Below are 20026 nucleotides of genomic sequence, written 5' to 3' on the forward strand. Positions count from 1 at the left end.
GCAAGGACTTGAAAGAGGGCTGTAAACGAGATTGGAGAATTCCTTGCTGGAGCACAGGGCAAATGCCAGGAGAACACCTCCCCCCCCCCCCCCCACCCCAGTGCTTTGGTACATCAATTGCTTTGTAGCTTCTTGAAAGTGACAAGTGAGGAAATCTCTCTTGGCTCACTGAAAAAACTGAGACTACTGGTCTGTTTTTTATTCATTTATGGAATGAGGACGTCGCTGGCCAGGCCAACATTTCCTACACAATCCTAATTGTCCAGACGACTATTTAAGAGTCAACCACATTGCTGGGCATCTGGGTTCACAAATAGGCCAAACTGGTAAGGTTACAGATGTCCTTCCCTAAAGAACATTAGTGAGCCACATGGACCTTCCTAACTATCAACGACAGATTCATAGTCGTCATTGGACTCTTAACTCCAGATATTTTACTGAATTGAAATTCCACCATCTACCATGGCAGGATTTGAACCCAGGTCCCTGACCATTAGCTGTGTCTCTGTATTAATAGTCTAGCTACAATACTACTGGGCCATTGACTCCCCATAACATATTGGTTTAGTATTTTAGCATCAGGAAGGAAAGCAACAGTCAGTGAGGGAAGGCAGTGGGGCTTATTAATGAGGACGAATGCACATTGTGATAACAGGTCAAACACTGCAAAGAAAAGCCATCCAGGAATCCAGGGATGCACATACCTCGCCAATTTTTTTTAAACTTAGCTTGAAGAAGCAGCCAGGAAGGTGGTAGAGTGAGGATTAAATCTGGGCACACATTGGCTTTGGTTTTATTAATGCTGAGCCAGAGAAAACTCTGGTCAACTTAGGCTTTAGTTTTGGGCAGGCGAACAACTTTGGAATCAATGGCAAAGGATAGAGAGGACTACTGGATGTTGCCAGAGTGCGAGAGCTAAGCCCTTACTACCAAAGTTGTTGCTTAATGTTATCATGTAAAATGATTGATTTAAGAACGCATGTTGGTGGCAATGCACAAAAGGTAGGAGAAATGGCTGGGAGGAGACATAAGATCTGACTCCCCATCAGGATGCTCCCAAGCCAGTACAGCTGTCACAGAAAGCTTAGTGGGAATCAATCCATCTGCTATACCTGCCTTTTGGCATAAAGAAAGCAAAAAAATTCTAATTCGCTCAAAATCCTCTCCATTCATATCCAGTTCATTAAAACTGTTCATTTTCTTTTAAAATGATTAATCAATGGTTCATTTGTAATGATGAAATCAATTAGATTGGGTCAAATTGTAAGTCACACAAAATTCATGCACTTACACCTGGGCCAAAGTATCTTGAACCTACACCTAGAGGAGAAAATCTTATTGGTTCTGGCTTTGTAAGCGGCGCAATAGGCTTGTAACAGAATGGCATATGCCAATGTTAGCTACGTTTTTAAATTCACATTTTCCATAAAGATGGGAAGAATTGATTTGCTATAAACATATTTCATTTTAATAAAAGTGCTTTAGTTGGTAATAGAGAGTAAAGCTATTGTTTATGAAGAGCATTGACCAACCAGGTACACAAGTACATGTTTAGAATATCGTATATAAAGTTGAACATCTCACAGTTTTTATTTTTAAATACAAGAGCATAGGCACATAGTAAGCAACAATCATAAGTTTCTGCTTTATGCATGGCCAGCAAAAGATAAATGGCACATTGACAATCTCTTAATGTTACTGATGATACAATACAAATAAGCAAGAGAGTACATTCAAATGCAATCTTACAAATCCACTTCTACGACATTGTTGTTGGTTGCTGCTGGGGAGGGCTTACTTTTCATTGCTTCGGTTCCAAATTTTGATGAATCACTGAAGAGGAGTCTCGGAGACCACAGTGACATAAGGATTCTCTTGTATTCACTTCTGAAGTTCTGATTGAGGAGCCCATAGATGACTGCATTGAGACAGCTATTGAAGTAAGCCATGAAATAGCTCATGATGAACAGCCATTCCGGGATTTTCGGAGCCACAGCCAGAGGATTAATCGCTACAGCCAAACCGATGAAGTTCAGAGGCCCCCAGCAAACGGCGAAGAGAACGAAGACCACAAACATGGTGATAAAATTCCTCAAGTCACTAGGCTTCAACTTTGGCTCATCGGGTTTCACCCGCCTCTTTACCTGGATGACCAAAATCCAGATCCTCAGATAGCAGTAGCTCACCACTCCAATGGGGACTAGAAAATGAACAACGACCACAGCAATTGTATAATAGGAGCTCACTGTTTGGGCAAACGTGCAGGAATATACGCGAGGATCATACTGCAGAGAGCCCACAAAGAAATTTGGTACAATTGCAACAACTGTTAAGACCCAGGTCAGGCACAGGTAGCAGGCCGTATTCCTGTGGCTGAATAACTTATCATACTTGAAACTGTGGCAGATGTAGCAATATCTGTTGATGGCAATGGCTGTAATGTTGAACACTGATCCGATGACACTCAATCCCATCAGAAATCCACTAACCTGGCAGTGAACATCACCCAGCTTCCATCCATGTTGAAAAATGGCAAATAAGATTACAGGGTAAGGGTAGACTGCTACGACCAGGTCAGCTACAGAAAGGCTGACAACAAAGATGTTACCTGCAAAGAGAAATGGACAATACATAGGAAGCATTTCAATCATTAGGTTCATTTATCAATTAAAATGGTTTGCAATGTCAAACAAGGGTGAGTTGAAGAGAATAATTCAAGCAGACTTGGCAGATATCTAAAGGGTGAAAGGAAAACATTATTGATAAGATTAAAGAATGTGAAAACATTTGGATCTTTCTAAGAACATAACTGAAGCAAAATTTCCAAACTTTTAATGTCAATCCTTTTACTGGAGTGAACCAGTGAAACTTTCCGGTCCTTATGCTGATTCTCAGTAAATCACGTTGAGCAGGTTTCGATAGGTTCAGTCCTATTCTAACTGAGCACAAACACATTCTGATTAGCCACACCACACGGACTGCAGCTAACCAAGGTGGTGCCTCACTAACACCTTCCCGTCAGGTTAGCGATAAAGACTCACATTTTTGATATTGTTCATAATCCTGAGAATGAAAATAGCCATTCGCACAGATGGTCATCAGAAGAGTGGTGAAAGAAACACTGATATTTTCACTGAAGCGAAAATAGAGCAGAGCCTGAGTGGCCTGGGCCACGGTGACATGTGCGACACATTTGGATGAGAAACTGGCTGAGCCCAACGCAACATTGGGAGCAATTCACTCCATTTTTTTTTATTTTACACAAGTTGGGGAGCTGGCTTCTCACTATGCAGCAACAAGTTAGCAATTAATGCCTTGCCGACAATGCAGCTAACCTCACGAAAACTCAGCTTCCTACCAAACAAACCAGATCTTGAGAAATATAGAAAACAGAGCGGGCACTTAGCGGATTGATCTTGTCACTTGTGCTGAATGACCTCCATGATGCCCACAATGAAACTGCAGCCCAGGGAGCGATCCAAAGGCACATTCTCTCCTTGGATGTTAGCATGCAGCGTCTGACAAGCTGTCACAACTATTCCAGCCCCTCATCGCTACACTGGCTGTAAGCACTGAAGCACAGACATGCATTGCAGAGCACACTTACCATTGCCACTGAACGGCCCCAGCAGGGACTCTTTGCAATCAGGGTCAGGCACTGATGGGACTGGGCTCCGTCTCAGAGCTGCTCAGTTGCTCTCTTAGCTTTTGTCACTGAGCATTTAACAACATGCCGGGAAAATGCTTTTCTTGCCTTGCTGCTGAGTGCAGTCATCCAATGAGGTGGTTTGTTTTGCTGATCAGCAGCTGTACTGCATTGTGTTGGACAATCACTGACAACAGTATACCTTTGTGTACAGTGGGAGCTAAACATTAGGGCCGCTTCCAACACAGCCAATCCATTTCATCCATTAATGATTCCTATATACTAAGAACAAAAAACAGCAGGAACAGGCCTTTCAGCCCACCAGGACAGTGCCAGCACATGACACCTTTCTAAAATAAAAACCATTTGCCTCTATATGGTTCATATTCATCAAATCCCTCCATATTCTGCCAAGATGCTCTCAAATGTCGCTATTGTATCCGTCTCCACCACCTTCTTTGGCAGCGCATTCCAGACACTCATCACCCTCTGTGGAAAGAAAAACAGCCTCTCCCATCTCCTTTAAATTTAACCCTGTTTTTTTCTTAAACCTATGTCCCCTAATAATTGACACTTCTACCCTGGAGAAGAGACGTTGACTATCCATGCCTCTCATCATTTTGTAAACTTATACCAGGTCACATTCAACGAAAATTATGACCAGGTTTTCTTTCTCCCTGGCTAACCGTTACCTGTAACCTTTGTATGCCTAACTGGAATCCATCTCCACCTATTGTGCACTTCTCCAGCCCTTACCGCTCGTCTTCAGAATGTATACCACCTTTTCCTAACTACCATCAGGTCCGAAGAAGAGTTACTGGACTTGATATGTTAACCTTCCATGATTCTACAAGACCTGCTGAGTTTCTCAAGCATTCTCTGTTTTTGTTTTAAGTATTAGGGATGTTGGAGAAGAACGGTGAAAGGTTTCAGCATGACCCAATGCCATGTATGTATATATATTATTGTCCCTGCTTCCCAATGGCGCAGTAGCCTATCAGAGCAGATGCCCACCAAAAGTAACCATTCTGACTTGATTCGATTTATTGTTGTCACACATACCGAGATACCTTTCACTCTATTGTTTCGTGTGCTGTCCAGATAAATCATACCTTACAAAAGTACGACAGGGTAATAGTATAGAATGCAGAATCTAGTGTTCTAGCTACAGAGAAGGTGCAGAAAAAGATCAACTTCAGTGTATGAGAAGTACATTTACTAACAGCAGGGAAGAAGCAATTCTTGAATCTGTTGGTACATGTTTTCAAACTTTTAGGTCATCTGCCCGAAGGAAGAGGTTGGCACAGAGTATAACCGGGTGGCAGGGGTCTTTGATTATTTTCTGCTGCCTTGAGAAAGCAGCCAACGTGTAAATGGAACTGGTGCCAGATGGTGTACCAATGCCTCTTGGACTGAACACAAAGTTTCACAACAACATGGTACATTGAAGAACAAACATTTATATATAAGCAAAGTTATACAACATAGAACATAGAGCATAGAACAGTACAGCACAGTACAGGCCCTTCAGCTCGCAATGTTGAGCCGAATTTTTACCCAAAACCTAAGGCCTATCTAACCTCCACCCCTACCTGATACTATCATCCATATGCCTATCTAATAGCTGCCTAAATGCCCCTAATGAGGCCGACTCCACTACCCTCCCTGGCAATGCATTCCACGCCCCTACCAGTCTCTGAGTAAAGAACCTACCTCTGACGTCTCCCTGGCATCTAGCTCCTTTCACTTTAAAACTATGGCCCCTCATAAAAGCTACTTCCATCCTAGGAAAAGGTCTCTGGCTGCCCACTCTATCTATACCTCTGATCATTTTGTACATAGTTACATGCAAGCTATTGTCACCCATACCACCAAAAAGACCACAGTAAAATTTCCTCTTCCTCCCCCACCCACTGTATCACAGTGCGCTGCCTAGTTCCATAGTTGTGATAGAGGAAGGCCAGTCAGCGGGGGAGTCCATCAACCTCAGCATCTGTGACTGGATGGACCAGACATCCTGAAGTCCATCTTGCCAGAGGCAATGTTGGACCTCCTCAGCTTGATATCCCATGGTGGAGGTGCAGGCAGGTTGGACGTGGAGTGCCTGGTCATCTTTGGAGCACCCTGAGAGGAGGCTTTAGAAAAGCCTGCATGTTCCTTCTCCAGCTGGGTGCACTCAGACTCTGCTCTGTGCACTTTTGAGGAGGAGGCGACTGGACAGGTGTCAATATTCCTGACTCATCTCCCAACCCGCAGCTGGTCGGTGGAGTGCAGGTTTGAAGACTTCTCCAATAGACCCTGAGGTTGCTTGGCCTGGGCCTCCATGGCAACCACCAACATGCCCATACAGGTAGCCAGACAGTCACATGACTCACTGCAGAGCTGCAGTTGCTGGGCAATGAGGACCATTGCTTCCCAGATGACTAACCCCCACTGCACCTCCTTCCTGTGTAAGCATGGGGATGACAGCCCTGATTGCTGAGATCACAGGGTCCTCTCCTGCCTGTGGCTGAGCAGATGCCTTGTCTTTGGTCCAGCAGCTCTTCAAATGCCAGCTACCAGGGCAGCATCTTCCTCAGCCAACTGCAGAGCTGTCACTCACCAGATTGTGTGCCCATGCTCTCTAAACCTAAAGATTCCCATCTTTCCCCAGAAGCTTCAGTGTCTGAGCTGGTGGGGGATACAAATGCAGACTTGTTGATGCTTCCTCTATGCACCAGTAGTCCCAACCCCAGATCTCCAGGACAGCACCTCTGAGGCAGTCAGGCATTTCTGTGTAGAGAGGCTGGTGGTACCTGTAAGACACAAGAGAGAAGGTGACATGGCCAGTGGTTCACAATGTAGTGAACAAGACTGACAGCAACAGGAGCATGCAGAGTGATACTTACTCAGAAGGATGGATGTGGGAGGTTCCCGCGGGAGTGGTCCTGGTCTTGTCCTGTGAGAGAAAGGATTGTCTCCAGGCAGAAGATCCAAATGTCATGCATTGCCTCCTCCTAGCTATCCGGCCACTTCCTGCCTTCTCCTGTAATGATAGAAAGTGTGTGGGGAATGAGTGAGGTTGCAGTGGAGGCATGGCTATTAGTGCTGGTGTATTTGGAAGGAAGGTGGTAAGCTGGGGAAATGGCCAGAGATCATACAGGGTAAGTGATGTGCGGGTTTCGGGGGAAATGTGGCCGTGTGAGGGAAGATGTTGAAAGGGAGATTGGAAGAGGGTGAGCCTTGCTGGAAGGTGGTGGCACTTGCCATGATAAAGTGAGTGTGAGGTAGCAGAGAGGAGAGTATGGTACTTACCCTGGCAGAGCAACAAGGCTCATTGGTCTTCTTTGTGCACTGTTGGCCATCCCCTCGCACCCAGAGACAGCACCGACCCAGGCGGCAACCTCAGACCAGGCTGGCAGTGTCTCATGGCGCAGTGTCTACTTTCTGTCCTCCAGGGGAAGAGAACTTCTGTCCACTGCACTGCCACATCACCAGGACCCAGAAGCCAAAGAAATCTAGAGCCTTCTTTCCTTTCTCCACCATGTTCTGACTTTGTCCAGCTGCAGAATGCCACTGTCTATCCAGGTGCAGAGTGGCCTCTCAAGAATGATAGGGACATTGGGATGCCAGCCTTTCAATGTATATCCATTGAGTGACAAGTTGCTAAGGGAACGATGAGTGGTAAAGTGAGACAGAACCTGGATATGATACCTACCCCCTCCCACAATGGCATTAGTAACACAATGAGTTTGATCAAATAAAGGTGAGGAAAATCATTTGACCTCATGGTGAAAAACTCTACAAAAAAGACAAACAAACAATGCAACATGGACTAAGCCAAAACAAAAAACGTAGGATTCGGCTTATGGTGTTTTCAGGGGACGATTTTAAAGTGTACTCCTGGGCAGCAAAGAGCTATTTACATTGTAACCAGCCATGAAATGCTTGGAGCTGACTTTCTCTCATCAGATCAACTGCTACCCAGTAAATAATAAACTGGAAACATCATATTGATGTTAAATTGATTAAAATCTTTCACCAGAAATGTTTAGTGGTGATTCTTAAGTCTTTTCAACAGTGCAGTTCAGTGTGCTCAACCACAATTTATAACCCATTTGTGATTGTGCAACAGAGATATAGCCGCTAGCATCAATTGATATCAAGTATATTTAATCAGCAGTTATAAAAGAAAAAAGCTGTATTGAAATTATTGTAATTAGATTTCTCAGATGTTCCAGCTTTCTCCATACAATGAGTTGCTTTATACACAGTCCAGTTGGTACACAGATTTTACACTATCACTTTTGTACTCCCATTGCCATGATCTGGCTCTGATATATCTCAAAAATGGCTTAAAAGAAGATTTGCATTTGCATAGCGCTTTATATTATGTCAGGGTATCAGAACGCACTTTGCAACCTGTGAATAGTTTCAAAGGGAAGTCACAATTATAAGAGGGAAATACTGCCCTCAATTTATACACTTAGAGGAAGGAGGAGAGAGAGAGACACACACACACCCGGTGTACCAATTCAACTGGACTTAAAGCAGCTCACTTTATGGAGAAAACTGGGACATCGCTCAGAAATCTAATAAGAAGATATTTCAATACAGCTTCTCTTTCTTTTATAATTGCAAATAAAATATACTTAATATCAATTGATGCTTGTGGCTGTATTTCTACTACACAACCACAAGTGGGTTATAAAGTGTGGTTGAACACACAGCACTGTCAAGGAGCACCACTAGATATTTCTGGTGACAGATTTGAATCACGAGATCGTGGCATTTTTCAATTCTTATTTACTGGATAGCACTTGATCAGGTGAAGGGTGTCAGCTCCGATTATTTTATAGTTGTGGTACCACAAACAGCAACATGATAATGACCAGACCACCTACTTTTCATTGTGTGATAAATGCTTATTAGAAATTTATTTGCAGTGACACAAAGGAGAAATTCTCCGCTCTCCAAGGAGGAGTAAGTAGTTACGGCCTAAGTTTAATGTTTAATTTGAAAGATGGGATCACTGACTGTGTGCCATTCTCTACACCAGCTTTGTTGACACGTTAAAACCTTTGGAATGGGACGGAGCTGCTGAATTTCATATTCACAGGTGAGAAAGTGTTACTGAGTAGTTAGGGGTTTCAAACTTCCTTCTGATTTTCGGTTAACAATACAGCTCCTGTCCCATGAGTTTTCAGATTGTCAGGAAACAGGTGACTGGACAGTTCTGTTTTAATGAAACATTTCCAGTTTGAAAGTACCTGTGAAAGATTGAAAGAACTCAGGATGATTTACCCAATGATAAAGAGAATTGTTGAAAATATGTGAGTAAACATTTACTTTCCAGCTAAGAGACTGTATTAAACTCAAGATTAATACAGATTTTCTTGTTACGATACAGACATCAAATTCTTCCGACTTATCCATCATTTCCTCAATAAAATCTCAGATGCATCAAGCACCATCTTCCTCTTTAAAGTACGTTTGACTGCTTCTACCTATTTCTCAATATCTGGATATTTAGTAATTACATTTTGAACCAATTGTTGCAGCTAATCTCCTACTTGGACCACGCAAGGACTCACATAATCAGATTAACTTCACACTTTTTCAAATGTAAAGACCACATCTTTTTGGTTTTGTGTTTTTTTTTCAAAATTGTGGACTGAACTTAGAAAGAACTGTTTTGAACCAAGGGTTTACAAGGGTGGCTGCATGTTTTGAAAGTAAGGCATTTGATACTTTTATTGAACTCTGTGTCACTGTGGGTTCCAATAATGTAGAAAATGGGTAAACATAGGAAGGCTGCTCCTGCAGGCACAGGAGTGCAGAAGCAGGGGCCAGAACCCAAGGTAACCATTTAAGACTGGAGATTAGGAGAAATTTCTTTGCCCAGACAGCAGCGAGTCTGTGGAATTCATTACTGCAGAAAGTAGTCAAAGCCAAAACTTTGTATGATTTCAAGAAAGATGTGAATATAGCTAATTGGGGCTAAAGAAATGAATGGATATGCAGGAAAATCAGGAACAGCAAAGCAGGCTTGAATGCCCTACTCCTGCTCTTAGTTTCTGTTTCTATAAACCTGCTTTGTCTTTCCAGTCAGCAACTGTTGCCAACCAGTTTCTCCTTGACAAGTAGGAGAGTGGAAAACCACATTTCAAGGAGGTGACACTGATGCAGTAATGGGGATGTTCATGCAAGCTGATGAAAGCAAACAGGCCTTACACCACTCACGAGCAAGCATGACATTTCACTGTTCAACACTTGGTTGCAAAATGGGATTTTCTGCTCATGACAGTGAGGTGGTCCTCAATGGCAAACCAACTGAATCTCCCAGTTCTCTTGTCAATATCCATGTTCTTTAACACCTGGGAAGATTGCATCCTGGGTGTCCTAATACATGACTCTTAAAAAGCCAACATGTAGGTATAGCAACTGTTGAGGAACACAGGTGAAATATTGCCATGTATTGCAAGGAAAATGAAATATAAATACTGAGGAGTTTTTATCTCAGCTGTCTGGAGCTTTGGTGAGACCACAATAGTATTGTGTATACTTTTGGCCTTCGTATATATGGAAGGTGATAACTGCATTGGAAGCATTGCAGAGAAGATACACTTAACTAATTCAAAGAATAAGGGTCTTGACAACAGCTCCTAATTTTTTTTTAGTAATACTCAACTAATTCTAGATTCCACGCAGGCAAAACTTCCTCTCCCATGCATCTTATCCAGTCCCCTCAGTTTCATTTTTCAATAAAATCATCTCACCTTCTAAATTCCAAAGGCTACAAGTCCAGACTGCCCCCATAATGGTAGCACTGAGGAGCCAACTGACTGAGCCTTCCCTGAACTGCCTCTGATGCAATTATAACCTTTCCTAAATAGGAAGAGCTGCAGACAGGACATGGTTCCCACCCCGCCCTGCCTGGAGACTGGAGTTGAGGAGCGGAGTACAGGCCGAGTCTTGCAGCAAAGTGAGCCAGGTCAATTCCCAAACAAACGGTCCGGGAGTAGCAGCTGAGTGAGTGCTGGATGGAGGCCAGCATATAAGGCAGCATGGCCCCCTGCTCTGGGGCTGGCAAGCACAGACTAGAACTTAAGTATCACTTACTACCACTTTGGACTTTTTCACATCATGCCAGCCCCATCCCATGCCAGTCTCTTTTTTTAAGCTTTGTGACTACACTTGAAAGTATAAGTACCTAGGTCCTCTGTGCCTAACATGGTGCCAAAAGGCAACATTACAAACTTTTCACAGCATTCGTTTTAGTGCATATGACAATAAAGGCTATTCTATTCTTCAACCAGGAGCAAGCCAAAGAAAAATATCTGGCTACATTTATCCCACGAAATGCAAACTGAGCTGCCTCCTAAATGTTGCTAAAATAAGCCACTTTCTTCTCTGTCCTTTGCAAGTTTGAGTATTTTTTCGTTTCTGTTTCTGACTGAAGCATCTTCAGTTCTGTATTTCTATTTCGAACTGCTTTCTTTGTAACAGATTCCCAGCCACACACTGTGTTGAACATTGCTCAAGTTTTTATCTTTAACTTTAAAATTTCCTTTTAAATCTCTTAAACTAACCTCGGTTAATTGTTGCAAATCAGCAATAAAATCATGTCTCTTCAAAAACATATTCGCAGTTGACAATGAAATTTTGCTGCTCATTAAATGCAGTAAAATTCACTGAATTTTTTTTAGCCTGAATCTTAGATAATTTCCCAGTGTATCTATATCAGCCTGTGAATTCAACTTTCTATGAAAAGTGAGGACTTTTTGTTAAAATTCTCGAATATATATAAAAAAAATGAGTTTCTCTCGAAGTTGTGGAAGGAGAGTTAAAGTGAAAATTGATTCTATAGGAAATGGGTGTGGAGAAGTAATGGTGGAAGATAACGAAATGGTAGGTGAATTAAACAGGTATTTTGCATCAGTCTGCACTGTAGAAGGTACAAAACTAACTGTTAATCAGTAATTGGAAGGGAGAGAGGACATTAAGAAGCTTTGAACAATGAGGGTAATAGCTCTGAACAAGTTGTTGAAGCTACGGGCTGACCAGCACCAAGGCCCTGATCCTGGGATCTTTACTGAAATAGCTGGTCTACCTAAGAATATAAGAACTAGGAACAAGCTCAGGCAATTCAGTCCCTTGAGCCTGCACCACCAGTTCCCTGCATTACCCCCCTACCCCACCCCCTACCATTTATTACAATCATGTCCAATCTCATCTCGGCCTCAATTCCACTTTCCTGTCTGCTTCCCACAGCCCTTCAACCCATTCCTAATTAAAAATCTGTCCATCTCCTCCTTAAATTTATTCAGTGCCCTGGCATCCACTATGCTTTGGGCGGTGAAATCTGCAGTTTCATAGAACATAGAACATAGAACATAGAACAGTACAGCACAGAACAGGCCCTTCAGCCCACAATGTTGTGCCAACCATTGATCCTCATGTATGCACCCTCAAACTTCTGTGACCATATGCATGTCCAGCAGTCTCTTAAATGACCCCAATGACCTTGCTTCCACAACTGCTGCTGGCAACACATTCCATGCTCTCACAACTCTCTGTGTAAAGAACCTGCCTCTGACATCCCCTCTATACTTTCCTCCAACCAGCTTAAAACTATGACCTCTCATGCTAGCCATTTCTGCCCTGGGAAATAGTCTCTGGCTATCGACTCTATCTATGCCTCTCATTATCTTGTATACCTCAATTAGGTCCCCTCTCCTCCTCCTTTTCGCCAATGAAAAGAGACTGAGCTCAGTCAACCTCTCTTCATAAGATAAGCCCTCCAGTCCAGGCAGCATCCTGGTAAACCTCCTCTGAACCCTCTCCAAAGCATCCACATCTTTCCTATAAAGGTTTCATGACCTTTCAAGAGAAGTAATCCCTCCTCATCTGTTTTAAATCTGCCACCCATGAGCCGAAAATGATGACTTCTCATTCTGGATAACCTCACATGAAGAAACATCTTCTCCACGTCTCCTTTGTCAATCCCCTTTTGTATCTTATATACCTGAGTCAGATCTTCCCTCATCCTCATAAGCTTTAGCAAGTATAGGTATATATTTATATAGGTGTATAAGAGTACATAATGGCTCAGTTTCTCCTCTTGAGAGAAATGTTCTTTCTTTGGAAAGATAGTCTATACAATGGTTCTAACTGTCTAAAATTCTTCATATTTGGGAAGGTTCCATGAAATTGAATAAAACAAAATTTACTTCCTTTTTCCACAGAGGAGGGAGGCAGAAATCAGGAAACTACATGACAATTTGCTTAACATCGGTCAGTAGGAAAATGGTGGAAGTTCTTATTCAGCACAATTTAGCATAGCCATCAGACAGAGTCAACATGGTTTTGTGAAAGGAAACTTATGTTTAATTAATGTATTCAGCCTCTGAGAGTGTAATATTTGCGATAGATAAAGATGAACTAGTGGATTTACGTACTTAGATTTCCAAAAGGCATTTCATAAGGTGCCATATCAAAGATTATTGCAGTAAATAAAAGCACAAGATGTAGGTAACATGGAAAAGTCCAGGTTTGGATAGAAGATTGGCTAGCTAATAGAAAACAGAATAAGTATAAAAGGATCTTTTTCTTGTTGGCAGAGTTTAATGATTGTTGTGCAACAGGAATCAATGTTAACACATCAACTTTGTACAATTTTTATAAATGACTTAGATAAAAGGTACCAAGGGTATGCTGCTGACTTTGCTGTTACCACAAAGATAGGTAGGAAAGTAAGTTGTGAACTGGATGAAAGGGATACAGACAGATTAAAGGGAGTTGGCAAAGATCTTGTGAAAAAAGCATAATGCGGAAAAATGTGAAATTGTCCATTGTGGCCGGAGGAATAAAAGAAAAGCAGTGACAGATTGCAGTACTCTGAGATGCAGAAGGATCTGAGTGTCTTGATGCATGATTCACAAAAGGTTAACATGCAAGGATTACTAGAAATGAGGAGAGGTAATGGAATGTTATTGTTTATTGTGAGGGGACTTGGATACAAAGGTAGGGAGATAATGCTTCAGTTATGCATGGAATATGGGTGTAACCACACCTGGAATACAATGTAAAATATTGATCTCCTTATATAGAGCCGTAGAGTCGTACAGTGTAGACACAGGCTCTTTGGCCCACCACACCTATGCCATCAACAATCACCAGACTACACTAATCCCATTAACCTGCATTTGGGCCATAGCATGTTAGACTGGTATTTTAAGTGTTCATCCAGATGCTTCTTAAATGTTGTGAAATTACTTACCTCCACCATCTTCTCAGGTAACACATTTCATATTTCTACCACCATCTGGTTGAAAAAAGAATTTTGCTCAAATGTCCTCTCAACCACTTGCTCCTCACCTTAAATTTATGCTCTTTGGTCTTAGATATATCAGGAAGAGATTCTCATGATCTAGTCAGTCTCTCATAATCTTGTGTACCTCAATCAGTTTCCTCCTTAGCCTCCCCTGCTCCAATGAAAACAAGCCCAGCCCATCCAGTCCCTCCTCATAACTGAGGCTTTCCATCCCAAACAATAACCTGGTGAATCTCCTCTACACCCTCTCCAGTGCAATCACATCCTTCCAAAAAAGTGTGGCAATCAGAACTGCAAATAGTACTCCTGCTGTGGCCTGATCAATGTTTTATAAAGTTGTAACAAGACTCCTACATGCCATACACCAGATAATGAAGATAGACATCCTAAATGCCTTCTTCACCACTCTGACACCTTCAGGCATCCAGGAACTGTCAAGATCTCTTTTTTCCTCTGCACTCTCCACAGACCTACCATTCATTGTCTATATTCTTCCCTTACTAGACCTCCCAAAAATGTAGCACCCTCGTTCTTATCAGCAGTAAATTCCATTTGGCATGGGTCTGCCCAATTGACCAGCTGATCAATATCAGACCATAGCCAGAGACCATCCTCCCCACTATCAACAACATCATCAATTATCGTGTCATCTGTCAACTTACTGATTCAGCCTCTACATTCATATCCAAGTCATGAATGTAAATAACAAACAGCAAATATTCCCAGCACCAATCTCTGTGGTGCACTGCTAGTCACAGGCTTCCAATCACAAAACCAGTCCCCCCACCAACACTCTTTGACCCCTACTTGTAAGCCAATTTTGCATCCAGTTCACAAACTTTCCTTGAATCCCATGGGCTTTTGAACCAGCCACCGCCAGCAGGACATGGGAAGAAAAAAGTGTATTGAAGGCAGTCCAGAGAAAGTTTACCAGACAGGTATCTGAAATGAGCGATGGCTTTTTGAGAAAAGGTTGGACTGACTGTACCTGTTCGAGCCTAGAAGGGTAAGGGGTGACTTGATGAAACATAAGATCCTTCACAGGTGGATATGAAAAGGATATTACCTTTTGTGAGAGGATTTAGAACTAGAAACAACTATGTAAAAATAAAGAGTCACCCACTTAACACAGGGATAAGGAGAACTTTTCTTAGAGGGTTGTTCGATGAAACTCTCTTTGGGCTGGAGCAGATCCTAAATATTTTTACAGCAGAGGTAAGCGAGGCAGGGGAAATGCCATGGGAGAAGTTGGGGATGTGGAGTATATCAGCTCACCCTTGAGCCTAAGAACGGTGAAACAGGCTCCAGGGGCTGATTGGCCTGCTCCAGATCTTGTTTTCTATCTTTGTCTGTTAAAAGCTTGGGAGGCTGATCATCATCCTGTTTTAGTCTAACATTAGGCTAATTAAAAGTGAAATCACCATAGTCTTACCAGGCCTTAGGGTTGCTCCCTCATTACAGAGAGGTGACTGGTGATGTTTTAACCTGACAGTCACCATGCCTCAGATAAGGAGGCAAGTTGAGAAGGAGAACCCTCAGCTGGAGCAGGAATTGAACCCATGCTGTTGGCACCCCTCAGCTTGTAATCCAGCCAACTGATCTCACCCAGTCTGTTAGCCTCTAATTGGCTGTATGGTGAGCCAGCAGAAGGCAGTTCAACCCTATGCACTAGTGATGGCTTCCAACAGTTTGGGACAATGTAAGGTGGTTCTGGGGTGTCATCACTTTCAAGGAGCCAAGGTATTTGTAGTGAGTCACTGGAGAACAAAAAGACAACCACAATTGCAACAAAAACTTGTATTTGTGTAACGCCTTTGACATGGTAATATATCTAAAAGTGGGTGCACAATAAGAAAGAAAACACACCTTTTGTACCTATTGTATTGTTTGTGTCTTGCAGTGCTCTGAAGGAGGGTCACTGGACCCAAAACATTACCCCTGATTTCTCGCCACAGATGTTGCCAGACCTGCTGAGATTTTCCATCAACTTCTGCTTTTGTTTCTGATTTCCAGCATTCGCCGTGCTTTCAGTTTTGTACCTTTGCGCCCCATGGGTGTCAAAAGTGTGAGGTCCAACAGGTCATCCATTAAAACATTAATACGACAGTCATAAAACTGACAACCTACTTTGCAGCCTCACTGCTTTGTTTGATTGCAGTATTCCTGAAACAGGTCACAATCCACAACAATTCTGACAACAAAGAAATCCTTGCAGTTTCTAACATTTCCTTTGATTGCAGGCTTTCAAAAACAGGGTTGCAACCCAAAATAATTTTGATGGCAAGGACAACCTATGATTTAGTTATTATCTTGGTGTTGCTTTCTTTGGTCCACATTTCAGTTAAGGTTCAGAAGATAGAATCAGCATTTGTCCTTTAAACATTGTCATTTCTCTGGATGTTCCAGAGACTTTTTCTGACACCAAACTGAATGATTACAGCTTTACAGGAAGCAGGCAAACACCTGCTTAAACACAACGATTGCAAAGGTGTCCTTGTACATTTTATCAAAAGGCCAATAAATTTTGTCATGAATATCCTGTGCAATGAGAGCTGATGTTTATTGGCTCTTACAAAGTAATTAATATTGGCTTAATTAATAATTAATTTGGCATTATTGAATACAAATACACCATGCCCCCAAACTAAGTAGCAGCCTTAATTAAAAATGAATTGAAACAGGCATTTACCTATTAGATATTAAATGTCTGACAATGATTTTATGTCGACTTTTCTGAGACTGTTGTTATAGCTCAAAGCCGCATTTTCTATCTGCAATCAACACAAATACTTGCATTTATATAGAACCTTTAATATAGTTAATCATCTAAGGTGCTTCACAGGAGCGTTATCAGACAGAGCACTTAAAAGAGAAATTTGTAGAGTTTGGGAAAGGGGGAGAAGTATGGTACTGCTTAGTTAATTTTCACTTATAGACCAAATGGCCTTCTGCTGTGCTGAATCAATGAGCACAGAAGGCACTTTCTCTTCCATTAATAATGCACTTCACCTTTAAAACTCTTCTTTTCTTCAATCTTTCACATCATAACAAGAGTATAACATATGACGGAGACATCAAGCTTGTTTCTGCTACTACAGCAATGGTCACAGGAGGATATCCAATCATAGCGACGATCTTTTTTTTTCATTTGGTAGCTAGTTTGTGTTACATCTTTTTCCATACTCAGAACCATTTGGAATTTCATGAGCATTTGTTCATTTTGCTCCTTTTGTTCTGTTACAGGGAGCATGCAGGAATGATCAAATGTTAAATGTGCCAATTGTAACTTAAATGAATTACTCCAAGGTCTATCTCAGGTGTTTAGATGAAGTTCGGACCATAGCAGTCTCACCATTGAGTCAGAACCTTGTGTGTTTAGATATACAAGCACAATGCCCGGACTGGTACGCCGACAATGTATAGAGGGGATGCTGCACTGGTGAAGGCAACCTCTTTCAAATGAAATGTTTAACTGTTGTCCTGTGTTCCTTGCAAACATCCATAAAAAATATTGCATGGCCCCATTTGAAGAAGGGCAGAAAGGTCACCATTAACAGGGCCAGACTTCCCAGGATTGAAGATCTGTTCAGTTCTTCTTGCCTCTCTTCTGCAGCAATGCCCATGTTTGGGTGTCCTTGATGAGGAAGCACACGCTGAACACTTGAAGGCTTCTGTAGCCAGAGAGACTGGGCTGTGTGTGGTAAACATGACTAGTAATAGTAATAGTATTGTTTACAGACAATTTAGATCTCACTGTTTGTACCCATTTAAAAAAAGAAATCAGGGGATGTTGTCCCTCTTCCACACCTACACTGACCCCAAACCCCACCTCTTCCTCCGTTACACTGATGACTGTATCGGCACCGCCTCTCGCTCCCAAGAGGAGCTTGAACAGTTCATCCACTTCACCAACACCTTCCACCCCAACCTCAAGTTCACCTGGGCCATCTCCAACACATTCCTCACCTTCCTGGACCTCTCAGTCTCTATCTCAGGCAACCAGCTAGAAACTGATGTCCATTTCAAGCCCACCTACTCCCACAGCTACCTAGAATACACCTCCTCCCACCCACCCTCCTGCAAAAATTCCATCCCCTATTCCCAATTCCGCCGCCTCCGCCACATTTGGTCCCAGGATGAGGCATTCCACTCCCGCACATCCCAAATGGCCGCGTTCTTCAAGGACCACAACATCCCCCCTGCAGTGGTCGAGAACGCCCTTGACCGGGTCTCCCGCATTTCCCACAACACATCTCTCACACCCCGCCCACACAATAACAGCCCTAAGAGAATCCCCCTCGTCCTCACATACCACCCCACCAACCTCTGGATACACGCATCATCCTCTGACACTTCCGCCATCTACAATCCGACTCCACCACCCAAGACATTTTTCCATCCCCACCCTTGTCTGCTTTCCGGAGAGACCACTCTCTCCGTGACTCCCTTGTTCGCTCCACACTGCCCTCCAACCCCACCACACCCGGCACCTTCCCCTGCAACCACAGGAAATGCTACACTTGCCCCCACACCTCCTCCCTCACCCCCATCCCAGGCCCCAAGATGACTTTCCGTATTAAGCAGATGTTCACCTGCACATCTGCCTATGTAGTAAACTGTATCCACTGTACCCGGTGTGGCTTCCTCTACATTGGAGAAACCATGCGGAGGCTTGGGGACTGCTTTGCAGAACACCTCCGCTCGGCTCGCAATAAACAACTGCACCTCCCAGTCGCGAACCATTTTAACTCCCCCTCCCATTCCTTAGACGACATGCCCATCATGGGCCTCCTGCAGTGCCACAATGATGCCACCCGAAGGTTGCAGGAATAGCAACTCATGTTCTGCTTGGGAACCCAGCAGCCCCATGGCATCAATGTGGACTTCACAAGTTTCAAAATCTCCCCCTCCCCCACTGCATCCCAAAACCAGTCCAGCTCATCCCCGCCTCCCTAACCTGTTCTTCCTCTCACCTATCCCCTTCCTCCCACCTCAAGCCGCACCTCCATTTCCCACCTGCTAACCTCATCCCGCCTCCTTGGCCTGTCCTTCCTCCCCAGACTGACCTATCCCCACCCCACCTCCCCACCTATACGCTCCTCTCCACCTGTCTTCTCCTCTATCCATCTTCGGTCCGCTTCCCCCTCTCTCCCTATTTATTTCAGAACACTCTCCCCATCCCCCTCTCTGATGCAGCGTCTAGGCCAGAAACGCCAGCTTTCATGCTCCTGAGATGCAGCTTGGCCTGCTGTGTTCATCCAGCTTCACACTTTGTTATCTTAATCAGGGGATGTTTGTCCATTTTAATTTGGTGGCACGTTTCTTGCATGGACCAAAAAAAGACCAGGGAGAGCAGAGCATTCTTCTAGTGATCTGAATAACATACCTCTCTCAGTCACCATCACTGAGCTTCTGTTCATTTGTCTCATTGCCACTTGGTGCCGAGAGTGTGCAAATTGACTGCTGAATTTCCTGCATTATAACAAGAACTGCATTGCAAAATATTATTGATTTGGCTAGGAAGTGCTTTAGGACATCTTGAGGTTGTCCAAATAGTTAAATAAATGTTAATTCTTTCTTTCTCCTTCAGCAACAAACTGCTAGTACTGAAGGGATTGATATTGTGAATGCATCAGGTCTTGATGCCTCTATCCAATGATGTCCAAGAGTTAGACTGTAGAAGAGTAATTGTCTTTTTTCAATGATCGGACAGCCGAAGGCAGGTCAAGCTCCCTTAGCCTTATCAGATCATACAGCCATGCTCAGATTAGACAGTGACAAGTGGTTTAACCTGAGGACCACCATGCCTCAGGCAAAGTTAAGGAGAAGTCTTCACAGTAACTTCTGGCAGTGATGGGAATTGAACCCAGGCTGTTGGGATCGTACTGTTTCACAAACCCACCATCTAGCAGACTCAGCTAAACCAAACCTCAGCAATCAACATAGAGTGTGTTAGATTACATATGAAGTTAACGTCAAAGTAGGGAGGAGACTTGGTAAGCTTAGATACTAGCTGTCACTAAATGAGGTCATGTATCAAGTTTGAAATCCTCATAAAGACAAAG

At 43.1% G+C, this 20026-nt stretch overlaps 1 protein-coding gene across 1 annotated transcript in view; it reads right to left on the bottom strand.

Moving 5' to 3' along the window:
• Positions 1 to 1745: 1745 nt before the first annotated feature.
• LOC125458965 (melatonin receptor type 1B-like) overlaps positions 1746 to 20026 on the bottom strand; it is a gene marked incomplete at its 5' end in the record, with an annotated part of 143551 nt that continues 125270 nt past the window's right edge. The window contains one exon of the mRNA XM_059651272.1: positions 1746 to 2608. Within this exon, the coding sequence (XP_059507255.1) occupies positions 1746 to 2608 (863 nt within the window). The remainder of the gene's footprint in view (positions 2609 to 20026) is intronic.

The sequence above is a fragment of the Stegostoma tigrinum genome, chromosome 15 (genome assembly GCF_030684315.1).
Source record: "Stegostoma tigrinum isolate sSteTig4 chromosome 15, sSteTig4.hap1, whole genome shotgun sequence".
NCBI lineage: Eukaryota > Metazoa > Chordata > Chondrichthyes > Orectolobiformes > Stegostomatidae > Stegostoma > Stegostoma tigrinum.